General features: G+C 40.2%; 1 protein-coding gene across 13 annotated transcripts in view; it reads right to left on the bottom strand.

The window, feature by feature from the left end:
- Positions 1 to 12,432, bottom strand: part of mast2 (microtubule associated serine/threonine kinase 2) — a 134,729-nt gene that overhangs the window by 27,899 nt on the left and 94,398 nt on the right. For 9 of the 13 annotated variants that reach the window (XM_044044640.1, XM_044044641.1, XM_044044644.1 and 6 more), the window contains 5 exons: positions 11,489 to 11,580; positions 6,622 to 6,697; positions 5,149 to 5,169; positions 3,828 to 3,906; positions 2,333 to 2,487 (listed from right to left, as the gene is read on the bottom strand). In XM_044044640.1, coding sequence (XP_043900575.1) covers positions 2,333 to 2,487; positions 3,828 to 3,906; positions 5,149 to 5,169; positions 6,622 to 6,697; positions 11,489 to 11,580 — 423 coding nt within the window. The remainder of the gene's footprint in view (positions 1 to 2,332; positions 2,488 to 3,827; positions 3,907 to 5,148; positions 5,170 to 6,621; positions 6,698 to 11,488; positions 11,581 to 12,432) is intronic. The other 4 variants (XM_044044645.1, XM_044044651.1, XM_044044650.1 and 1 more) reach the window with 1 other exon arrangement.

The raw sequence follows: 12,432 nt of genomic DNA, 5'->3' as shown, positions 1-12,432 counted from the left end.
ATTAACTGGTTGAGTTAAGAATTAAGAAAGGACAGCTATGTAAACCTACTTTACTTTGCTGTTGATACAAACTTAATAACCATCTGACCATATTTATAAGTCAATGTCTTCGTTTCTAACACATGTAAATATCATTTAACATTAAAAAGCAGATATTATGTAAAATGAAAATGTAATAAGTGTATTGTATCAGTCCTCCTGTGTTCCATGTATGTGATATAATGTGATATATAGACGAGTGTCAGGCATGAAGTCAATGAGGGGTCTGTAAAAACTATCCATCAGTGTCTTTACAAAATGTAACAAGTACTCAATATGATGGATGGATGGATGGATGGATGGGTGGATGGATGGATGGATGGATGGATGGATGGATGAGGTTTGCACATGTGTGGTAGACAGCAGAACTGAGAATAGATTGAACTGTGCACAACAAACAGAGTGGAAAAGGAAAAGTGACAAAGGGCAGAACAAAAGGGAGAGGAATAAAAATGATAGATGAACAAAGAGGCTGTTAAAGGACACAAAAGGGCGGCCGTCATCCCTCACAGAAGAGTCATAAAATTAGCATATAATTGTATGCTGCACCTCATTTTCATTTGTTCACACAGATGCATGTCTTCCCTTGTTCCTTCCCACCTCCTCCTCCTCCTCCTCCTGGGTCTGATCATCTTTGTCTCTCCTCCCCATCACTCACATCATTTCTCTCACATTTTCATGCACGTCCTCTTTAGGAGGAACAGGAGCAGACAGGATAAGCGGGTGAGGAGAGCCAGCTGGGTCCTGGACTGTTCTCTGGACCTCACACAGGAAGTGAGCGAGAGGAAGGATTGTTGGCAAAGCCAGAAATCCATCATGGACCACTTCTCTCACGCGTGACACGACACTGCGGCTGCAATGGGCAGCTCCTCCAGCACGGTGTAAAAAACACTCTCCTTCTCTGTCTATTTGCACTTTATTCTGTCGTGTTCTAATAAGCAGTAGTTAAAGGTTGTCTAACAGCGAGATAAAGTAGACATTCATAAGATAACAGAATAGACATTTTCTCACTAAGTGAGCATCACTATGCGTCATCAAATCTCAGCTAGCCCTTTAAGGTAAGCTGACATTTTCCGAGATTAAAGCTGGAAGGATTTCATTATTATTCATGGTTTGTCATTTTAATTTACTTCACAGATAGTTGACAGTTTATATAATGTAAGAAACCTGATGTCACTGCTCAGTACACACACTCAAAAGTCAGCAAACACAGTGGGACTAATCACACACGCGCGCACACGCACACACACCACATGCAACTCAGCCTCATCTTATTTCATCTTAGGGATGAAAAAGTCACTATCAGCCCATAAAAGAACAGAGATGAAGAAAAAGGACTTGCTGCTGAGACACATGATGGAGGGGAAGGAGAAGTGTGTGACACGGGGGAAACATTATGAAGAAAATCAAGAAGGAGACTGACAAGCACTGGAGGAGCAAAGCAGTTACTGTCGAGGAACAAAAGGGCTGGGCAATGGAACGATATTATTCACATGCTGTGACAACAGCATGTGAATAATATCTTAGATTTTGGAAATCATCGTGTAGATACTGGTTTTGATGTTACCTGGTTTTAAAGGCTGTTGCATTGATAATCACCATATTTATTATATTGTGAATACATTTGTGAAGAATCAGCAGGAGGAGTCAGACGGACACATGTACGTATGTCGGCACCATCCAAAGCATCATCATATGCTTATATTTGCCCACATAATGAACATTCTAGGGGCAAAGATGGCAAAGATTGATCCCAATGAGCTCCATCCTCTTCCTTAATAACTTGAAACTTAAAAAAAGGTCCTTTAATTCTGAGTTAGGGTTAGTTCTGCATGGTAGTCTAGTGAGGAGAGGCCATCAGCACATGTTCACCTCTTTTGGTATCTTAATAAATCAGTCCCACTAATCAATCACTGGGTTTTTGACCAGTCAGAATGTTCACTCCTGCAGCTATGGCTGTGTCTGACAACGGTGGGAACACACGCCTCAGGTGTAGTGAACATAGTGCTTAATGTCTTTGATTTGTTTCATGGTGTTTTCTCCTCCTTCTTTCTCCGTTCATTCCTTCTTCTTTTGGCGGAAAATGGCAGAACATTGACAGTGGAAATGGTGTGAATGGCCCTTTTGTGTACCCACTCATTTCAGTGAGTAAGACACTTAAGTGTAGACTATGAAAAACAAAGGGATGAATGCATTTCTACAGTGGATTCCCTGCAGATAGATTAAGACAACAGTCTCTCTGGGATTCACAAAGACACATCATCAGAGCTTATAAAAGGCTCAGCGCTTCTACCTGAGGCTGCGGGAGCGCGGTCTCATGGCGGGGGAGCGGCGTCCCTCCTCGTCTGTGATGCTCTCAGAGCTGAAGTGTTTGGTGAGGAAGTGCAGCTCGTCTGGCGTGGGCTGGAAGGGCAGCTGGTGCAGCTTCTCCTGAGATGAACAGGAGGACTGTGAGAGGACAAGCACAGAGGGAGCACAGATTACAACCAGCACTGGAGCTACTGGGTGGTTTAAGCTGGAGCTAGGCAAGGACTGGAAGTGGTGGGGGGCCAGGTTTGTTGGGAAGGTAAAAGAGGACAAGCAAAGACAAACAAAAAAATAGTTAAATCTGACACTAGATTTGACAGATTGAAGTGACAGTGCTGTTGTAATTGGTGCTGACAGCACTAAGCCTGTGCTGAGAACATGCCTGCCTGTCATAACGGAAGAGGAAAACTGATTTAAGCCAGATACACACCTGTTTAAATGATAGAATGACATGATTAATGAATGCAATGATAGATTGTCTTGACTGGAAACTTGACTGGACAGTTTGTAAAGCGCTCACTCTCCTGCACCAAAGCCCAGAGAGAAAATCAGATCTGTAGGAAGCATGAGCTGCTTTCATCACTCAAGAAAATCCAAGTCATATCCAAGTCTAAGTCATAATTATGAAAGAAAGTCATAATGATGAAACAAATAGTCATAATTATGAGAAAAAATGTGCCTCAACTATAACAGGTGATCTCATAATTTCGACTTTTCTTACCTCATAAATTCGACTTTTCTTATCTCATAATTTCGACTTTTCTTATCTCATAATTTCGACTTTTCTTATCTCATAATTTCGACTTTTCTTACCTCATAATTTCGACTTTTCTTACCTCTTAGATTCGACTTTTCTTACCTCATAATTTCGACTTTTCTTACTTCATAATTGCGACTTTTCTTACATCATAATTTCGACTTTTCTTCTACATTTTTCATTTTTCAAGGCTGGCAGACATGGGCTTCCAGACACTTCCAATAGTGCGACGTGTGTTTTTAAAGTGGGATTGTGTGGACTATGAACACACACTGTATGTTTATCAGTGAAGATGATCTGAGGTCTGGTTCTCTGTGAGTTCAGTAAGAGAGCTGTCTGGATATGTGGATGAGCTTACTCGGCCTTAGAGGCATGGTGGGCTGTCTCCTACAGACAGACTGCACAACGGGGGATAAAGATAAAAGATGAAGGAACAGCACTAAAAAAAAAAAAGGAGAAGGAGGAGAATTAGACCAGAGGGGCTGCTGATATGAAGGAAAGTGGGAGAAACATGACGGGGAGCAGAAGTACACTTGAGGGCATCAGAGTGGAGGAAGCAGTGAGAGAAATAACAAGGGTTTCTATCAGAGCTCAGGGAGCTTTTGTGGGCTTGTTGCTCTGCAGTGAAGTCAGAGGGAGCAAAAAGAGCTCATCTTTCTTTAGGTTTCAAATTTTGAAATATTGAAACTGCACAAACAACAAAAGAAAATGAGGAGATATTCACCGAAACAGTGGAGCTGGGGGTGTTGGTGCCATAGCCAGAGGAAGGCAGTGAAGCCAGAGACCAGCGTCTACCATCCGTCCTGGAAAAAGACAACAGACAGGGTTCATTAAAAAGAAATGGAAAACAACACACAGGCAGACATCAGAGCAGCCACAGCGACGGGACACAGCAACAGCAGCAGCAACAGCAATAATAGCAACAGCAGCAACAGCAGCAGCAGCAACAGCAGCAACAGCAGCAGCAACAGCAGCGCACAGGGAGAACATGAAGGTACAGGCAAAGCCATGATGCAAACAGAATGAGGTGAAGTGAAGCGTGAAGAAAACAAGTTAGCCACTGTTTCTTTTATACAAAACTTCATTTTACATTAAAAAAAAAAAACATTTCCAAGGGTAAGGCTGTTGTAATCTTATTATTTCATATTTTATTTTTAGGGCAAGATGGAGAACATCACAAGAAACAAATCCCATCTAAAACCCCACAGCAGTAATACAGTATGTCTGACTTTACACTGGTCTGAAGAGGAGACGCAGAGGAACATCTCTCTCTCCCTCTCCATCTCTCTATTTGTTTAAGTTTGTCCCTATGTATGAAATGTGCGTCACAAAAACAAAGATGTGTCGCCTTTCTCTCCCCGGTGTCCTGGAAAATATGTTGTTCCATTTCTATTTATGAGAGATAAAGTAAGTAAAAGTAAAATAACTGAAATTGTTTGAGAATCAAATTGTAGCACTCCTAATCAAATTGAATCGTGACAGTGCCACTCTTATAAAATATTATTGACCGATTACCAAATGACTCCACAACTATTTTGATAACTGATTAATCAGTTTGAATGTTTTTCTTTTAAATAATTCAAAAAACAGCGTTCTGATTTTTCAGCTTCTTAATTGTGACTTTAAATTTTTACTCCATGGAACAAACAAATTATTCAATATTCAATTAAAACTTTCCTGTTTCATCATTTTTTTGATGGAGAGTGGTAGCAGTGGTACAAGTACACATGAGGAGTACGTCTGTTGATGAATGTTCATGAGTCAAAAATAAACATTGCATCGGTGGCGATGCAGGGACATTAAGAGCTATGAGACTGACTGTCACACAGTGTCTCGTTTTGGGGAAGAAGAAGAAGAAGAGTTTCAGAGGAGCTGGAGGCGCCGTTTGTTCTGCTGCTCATTTCAACTCATGTTCAGAGTGTTTCAGCAGCAGCAGAAGGACAGGAAAGAAGTCAGCATGGTGATGTCATTCAGAGTTTGAGTGCTCAGCCATGCATGACAGAGGGCAGCACAACAGAGAGGAGGTCAAAAAGTCAACAGGTTACCTGTCAGCCCTGTGTCCATGACTGTGGAGGGGAAGATGAGACTCCAGGTCACACAAATCCACACAGACACACACACAGACACATATTTTCTGCCCTTTCTTTTTACAGCGATTGATCAGTTTTATGAGGTAACGTTTCAGAGTCAGTCTAAGACTGCTTTTTCTTGGTTTAAGACATTTCAAACGCACTTCAATCCATAGAGAAAATGAGTGTTTTTTTCAGCTTGTGGGGACACAGGAGCTGCTGCTCGCTCTACTGCCGCCTCATTTGGTAAGGTTGTGTCACTGTGGTGAATCTGAATGAATACTTTCAAAATAACACATTTGAACTTAATGATGGAGGCAGCAGTGGAGCAACAAGCCCTGTATCCCTGTGATGTAAAACCACATCACTGATTCTTCTACGGGCTTTGGAGAGGGAGGCAATTCACGAAGCGAAACAGACTTTACTATTTCAGTCAGAAAAGGCTGCGTCACGCCCAGATAAAACACAGTCGGATGATAATGCAGTGTTAAGCAGGCGCAGAATCTGTGAGCGACGAGAGTGAGTGTCTTTGTCTCACAGTGAGTAACAACGGTGTCAGGTGTCGAGTACTTTTACCTCCACACTTCAAATATCTTAATAAAATTACAAATAAACAAAAAGTAAAATAGTTCAATAGTTTGGACACCGTCTGGTCTTGTGTCTATAGATTCAAAAACATACCTTTTTATATTTTGGTGACATAACATTTTTAGAACATTTGGCTTATGATCTCTCTCTCTGTCTATCTGATATAGTGTCATATCAAACCCTACCACATGGTGTCACTGCAGCTCCAGCTGCTGCACTGAGGTCAGCAGCTGGACAGTGAGGGATTCCCATCACAAATCATCAGTTTGATGATGACGTCATAGAAGTAGCCTCGGGGCGGAGCGTGTCGTTAACATAATTACTGTGATGAAGATTTAAGAGACAGGCTTGCTGAGAGTTTCCATATGATCAAATGTTTTTTATGAGGTTACATTACTTTGATTTTTGGATTTTAAGGGAACACACAAACCCAAGTAACACACACAGAGATTAGAGATTTATTAATCCTAGTTTGTGCGACAGGCTCAGCGCGATCATCAGCAGCATCATCAGCAGCATGTGTTTAAACACACTCGAGTCGCGGAAGCATTTCATAGGATTTTAGAGACACACAGACCACTGTGTGACGTTCAGTGGCAAAATAAACCCTTAACTTAGTTTTTTTTTTTTTTTTAAGTGTAAATGACATTAAAGTTGCCTTCAGTAAGATAGGGTGAGATACATTTGATGAACATTAAAAGCAGTGTAGCTATGATTTTAGGAACTGTCACATTTGCATAGAAAATGTGATTTAGGATATTTAGGTTTCATGTTATTCATTTTTGATTTCATCCTACTGTACCTACACACCTCTGTGTGTGTGTGTGTGTGTGTGTGTGTGTGTGTGTGCGCGCGCCTCACCTGCGTGCAGGAACAAAGGAGAAATGTGCAGCTGTGTTGGGGGAGAAGTTACGAGGACTGTCCAATGGGCTGGTACCTGAGCGACAGAAGAGATGAGGAGGTGAAACAGGACGACTCTATGAGCTATGAATACACACACACACATGTGCCCTGTCTTCTACTGCTTCTACTGGTTCATATGTGACAGTTATGACTGATGATTAGTGCATTAATAACACTGTGAAGTGACAAAGCATGGTTTTGTTATATCTCTACTCCTCATCTGTATTGGTATATAATATTTTATTTTGAAGATAATAGAACAATAGAACAGCTGCACTAACGATGACTTTTAAATCAGGTCTGCAGCCCTGCAGACTATAAATGAGCTTTAATTCAAATAAATCTCACATTATTTCATAATGACCATGTGTTCATGGCTTTGTGGATACAAATATTCAAGGACCAACAATAATAATAATGATACTAATATTTCTGCTGAGGGAGGGAACATGAATCACACACACACACGGATGATCATGCATGAGACACTAACACGCGCCTGTTCGGACCTTTTCTACTTCCATCAGACAGAAAACAAAGTCCGCAATTAATATCTGAGTTGCTGCTCTGTGCAGACACACGGCTGAGGAACATGTATAATTGATGTGGACACGTCCCACTACTTAATCTGTTTCTGACACAGCCAGCTGTTTCTCTCACATCCATTCCTGTGTGAACCTGATCTATTCCTTATGTAGTGGGGACCTGTCGTCCATTATTAGGTGAAGACATGTTTTAAAGTCAGGCTGAGGTCAGGATTAGGTTAAGGTTAGGATTAGCCAATTAGTAATTATGGTTATGGTTAGAGTATGTATCCAAGAAATTAATGTAAGTCAATGCAATGTCCTCTGACGTCATGGAAACCAGTGTGTGTGTGTGTGTGTGTGTGTGTGTGAGCATTAGTCAGTTTAAGGCTAATTCATCTGTCTCTCTGGGAAGAAAAAGCATCACACACTGCAGTGAAGTGTGAAATTGTGTTGAGAAAACTGTGTGTTAGCTCAGCCTTTTGGGACATAAACTCATTTAATAAGTAAATAAAAAAAATAAAAAATAAAATAAAACAAAATGAAATGAAATAAAAAGAGGTCTAGATCCTTCAATTTGTTTCACTGCTGCTTGGGCTCATTTTCATTTCTTCTTTTACTCATAATATATATATATATATATATATATATATATATATATATATATATATATATATATATATATATATATATATATATATATATATATATGTATATATATATATATATATATATATATATAAATATATATACATATATTTATATATATATGTATATATATATACATATATAAATACACATATATACACATGAATACATTGTGTTTTCCATGTCAAAAAACTACTTTCAGAAAGAGTTGAACGTGAGTGAAATGAAAATGATGGGATACGAGGGAGGTGTTCTCATCGCGTCAAGTAAATAAGCTGCTTTGCTGTCACTTTTTTGTTTTTTTAGGAGATTTCACGCAGCAAACTGCAATGACACTGACCTACTTTAGCAGAAATACGACTGGAGACATAAGATACATGCAAATGTAATATCTGCTTTGTGCCGCTTTCGTCTCGCTGTCTCTCCAGGGAGGAGTGTGTGTGAGCGGGATAACAAAATATAGCTATAATTGGGGAGGAGGTGGAAAGAAGGAGAAAGGACAAAAACACTGTGTGTGACAAAGACACTTGAACCAATGAAATGCTTGATTGTTTTTCTCTGTTTGTCCTTCATTAAAATTCCACAGATGAGCGGAGCGGTGGTTTTCTTGACATTATTCATCAACAGTCAGAGCACAGGAGCTGCCGATCATCGGCTGACCTTTACCGAATAACAGCCATGAGGAAAGTTCAGGGTGGACAGAGGGAGGAAGAGGAGACGCAGTTAGTGAGGAAGAGGAAGTCAGTAGATACACTGCAACACTCTGGAGAGAAGAGTGAGAGAGGAGGAGACAGTGGTGGTGACGATATGAGCCCAACGAGGAAATTATACAGACTTACAACACTTCATAAAAAGTCATTTTTGGGCATGATTGGTCCTCATCAGCCCCTCAGGATAGTAATATTAGACTTTAGAAATGTTCATTAGATTAGCACTTAAAGTCTGGAGGATTGAAATCATGATGAAAAACCTGATGAGGGGCCAGAGTGAGAGACTGAGAGGAAGATGAAGCGCTCATACAAGCAATCATGTACGTATAAAGATAGTCTCTAGGAACCAAGGAAAGGTTTAATCGTCCCCAGTGGTGCATATTCATGAGCACACATCACAGCTTTCCCCTCAGACACCAGGGTTTGTGTTTCTGTTTGACTCAGCCCACGGCCGAAGGTCATCAGCGTGGACAGAACACGTCAAAAAGCTGACGTTATTGTTTTTTGTTCTCAAGCAACATGAGAGAAAATGAAAAGGTGCAACATTCATTAATGATATTTAATTAGAGGTCTTTGTTCCCTCAGACGGGAGCTGAGCGCAAGGCTGCTGGCAGTGTTTCCACGGCAACACAGTAGCCACAGCAGCAGACAGAGATGAAAGAAAAGAGGAGAAAAGTAACAGAGTGAAAGAAGGATGCAGTGAATGTGGGTATTTCATGTGCGCTGTCATAACTGATTATTTTAATCATATTTTATCTGAAAACGAGATGTTCCACAAGTCCCTCATGTTTTCAAATTGCCTATTTATGCTGAGGACACCAGTTTCCAGGAGTCTGACTGGAGTTTATACATATTATTTATAATGAAATCAAAAAACCTTCAGGGATTAGATTATGTCCAGGTTTCCAAAAATGTGTTTTCCAGTCCGTGTGTAGCCCATGTGTACGTGTGATAGGTTTATATTCCACCAAAATCCCTTTGTTTTATTGTATTTTCATTGTACATTCAGTTCTTAATGGAGACGACGTAGCATCTTTTAATTAACTGGGTCCTTAAAGTGATGAGGTGTCAGTGAGACGGCATTGGAAACACAAGAACACAAAACAAAAGGCTGACCTAAAACAATCTCAGATAACTTCAATATGTTTGTTACTTTTCTGTCAGGAAACTGAACGTTTGTGTCGCTTTGTAAATCCATTACTCTCCTGCACCAAAGTCAACAGAGAAAGTCCTTCATTCAAGTCATTCAGATTTACCTCAGTTACACAAACAAAACAAGGCAGCAGTAAGACCAGCATCTCCAGCAACTCTGTGACGACAAAGCACCAACTTTCTCTGTGGTCTTTGGTGCAGGAGAGTGAGTGGTTTACAAACGTACGGCCATCAGTGTCAGTACCTGAGACAACTAATCACACTTCCTCAAACCTTAGCATCAAAAATCTAACAACTTAACACAGTTTTCTGTGTGTGGGAGAAAACTATTTCTTTATTTATAACAGTCTTGGTATGAATCTTCAAACCTGTTTTTCTAATGATTGTTGTTGTGTGTGTGCGTGATAAACTAACAGTTTTGAGATATTTATTATTCCCTGCACATGAAATCAGACGGTGTGTCTGTCTTTTAGCTGAGAACAAACACTCGGTGTTAATGAGGAGGTCTCTCTCTCTCTGTCTGTCTGTCTGTCTCTCGTCAGATATGATTGCTGATATTCAGCCATCTGTCTGTCCATCTTTCATATCCTTCATGTCACATCTTTCTCTCCTCCCACCCAGTTAGTGTTCTAATCAATTTTTGTACCATCTTTCCAGTCCAGTATCTCTTCTTCATCATCAATTCTACTCTGTGTTGTTCATCGTGTTGCCACTGCTGTCCCTGGAGGGTAGACTGGGGGTGTGGGGGTGAGGAAAGTGTATTTGTGTGTCCTGTATGTTCTGTATGTGCTGAAGAAACCATGTAATAACAGTGTGGAGCTGAAAGAGTGTGGTCTCCAGGAAAGTGGCAGGAAATCATTCTGCTACGAGACGCGCTCTGCCTCGATCCGCGCAATCAAACATCCCGCTGTGCTCAGTCTTCAAGTGTTAATTCTGCTTTGTTGGTGTGTGACAGTAAACAACAGGACTCCTCTGTTGCTACGACACACAAACACCTCAGCTGACAAAGGACAAATGAGCAGTGCTGCAAATCCAGGCAGGACGCTGATTTTTTGTTTTTGTTTATGGAAGAGCATTTCCACCTGAAGAATAAAGAAATACATAAAAATATCCTCTAAGTAAATCGAAATCCTGACATAAAAAGTCACAATTATGAGAGAAAGATTGCCGTTGAGGCAATCATAATTTCGACTTTTTATCACATAATTATGACTTTTTATGTCATAATTTCAAAATGTTATCACATAATTTCGACTTTATCTCATAATTATGACTTTTTATCTCCTAATTATGTATTTTTATCTCCTAATCATGACTTTTTACCTCACAATTATGTGTTTTTATCTCATAATTATGACTTTTTATCTCATAATTATGTATTTTTATCTCATAATTATGACTTTTTTATCTCATAATTATGTATTTTTATCTCATAATTATGTATTTTTATCTCATAATTATGACTTTTTATCTCATGATTTCGACTTAGGTTGAGGATAGTATCAAGGCTAAGTTTGACCTCTTTTTTCTGGCGGAAATGGGCTTCCATAGCTGTTGGTCTATTTGTTTTATTATTACTTAAGAATTTACTTTGTATGCACTCAATTCATTAAGTGACTGAGTTCTACCTTTGTTGATTTTTTCTTTTACATTTTACACTTTTTGTGTGCGTCATTTTTACTTTTTCTCCTTGGTTTATTTGAATTATTTTAAAAACCACTGATTTGTATCTGTTTACACTGTGTGTACACTGAAAATAAAAACAGCTTATGGAATCAGTGTGAGTGTTACCTGTGTGTCCGTGCAGAGGTGAGTGTGGTCTCGGCAGAGTGGGGGAGGTACTGGACGTCACAATCAGGCTCTTCCTGTTGCTCGTCCGGCAGCTGAGGACAAAAAGCCAGAGTCAGTTTAGGAAACTCTAAATCTCAGTCTGTGATTAATAAAAATCCACATCACAGCAGCTCGGAGTCAAATGAGCTTTGTAAGGAACCACACAGTCATTTATTTCTACACAACCACTACACACAGACACAAAACACACCTTCACCTCACAGCTCTATTCTCTATATTCCAAGATAAAAATGAAAAGTAAAAATGTACAAATGTGTGTGCTGTACTCTCTCGGGTGCAATGGGTTTTTATTCCTTAGTTATGAAGTAAACACATTTCATTTCACCTGAAATAACTGACACATCTCTCCATCGCTAATGGCAGACACAGTCATTATGAGTTTCATGCTGCAGTGAAACGGTTTGACTTCAGCTCCCCACTGGACTGCAGGTGAGTGAGTGAGTGTGTGTGTGTGTGTGTGTGTGTGTGTGTGTGTGTGTGTGTGTGTGTGTACGTGCACATGCTGCTACACAGAAGATGCTCACAGAGAACAGAGCAGTCTCTGTGACAGACAGGAGGCAGAGAGGAGGAAACGACAGTGTCTTTAACTAGCAGCTCTAACACATCTACAGGTCCAGCTCACAGGGTTGTTTCCTCTGAAGCTCAGACACTGGCCTGTCTGTAATTACAGGAGGCGAGGCAGGGAGGAAATTACAGATGTGAGGAAGGCTGTGATGAGGTGTCTCCTGCGACACAATGATGATACCTTTCTAAACTAACACATCTGCAGCGCTACAACACGCACATAACAAACTGGAGGAGTGTGATGTTGAAGTTAAAGAAGTTCCTCAGGGATCTACTCAGGGTCCTCAAACTAGGGATAGGCATGAGTATTTGATTATTCA

The sequence above is a fragment of the Solea senegalensis genome, linkage group LG14 (assembly GCF_019176455.1).
Source record: "Solea senegalensis isolate Sse05_10M linkage group LG14, IFAPA_SoseM_1, whole genome shotgun sequence".
In the NCBI taxonomy this organism is placed as follows: domain Eukaryota; kingdom Metazoa; phylum Chordata; class Actinopteri; order Pleuronectiformes; family Soleidae; genus Solea; species Solea senegalensis.
Note: the sequence above shows the minus strand (reverse complement) of the source record. Positions and strands in the feature narration are given on the sequence as shown.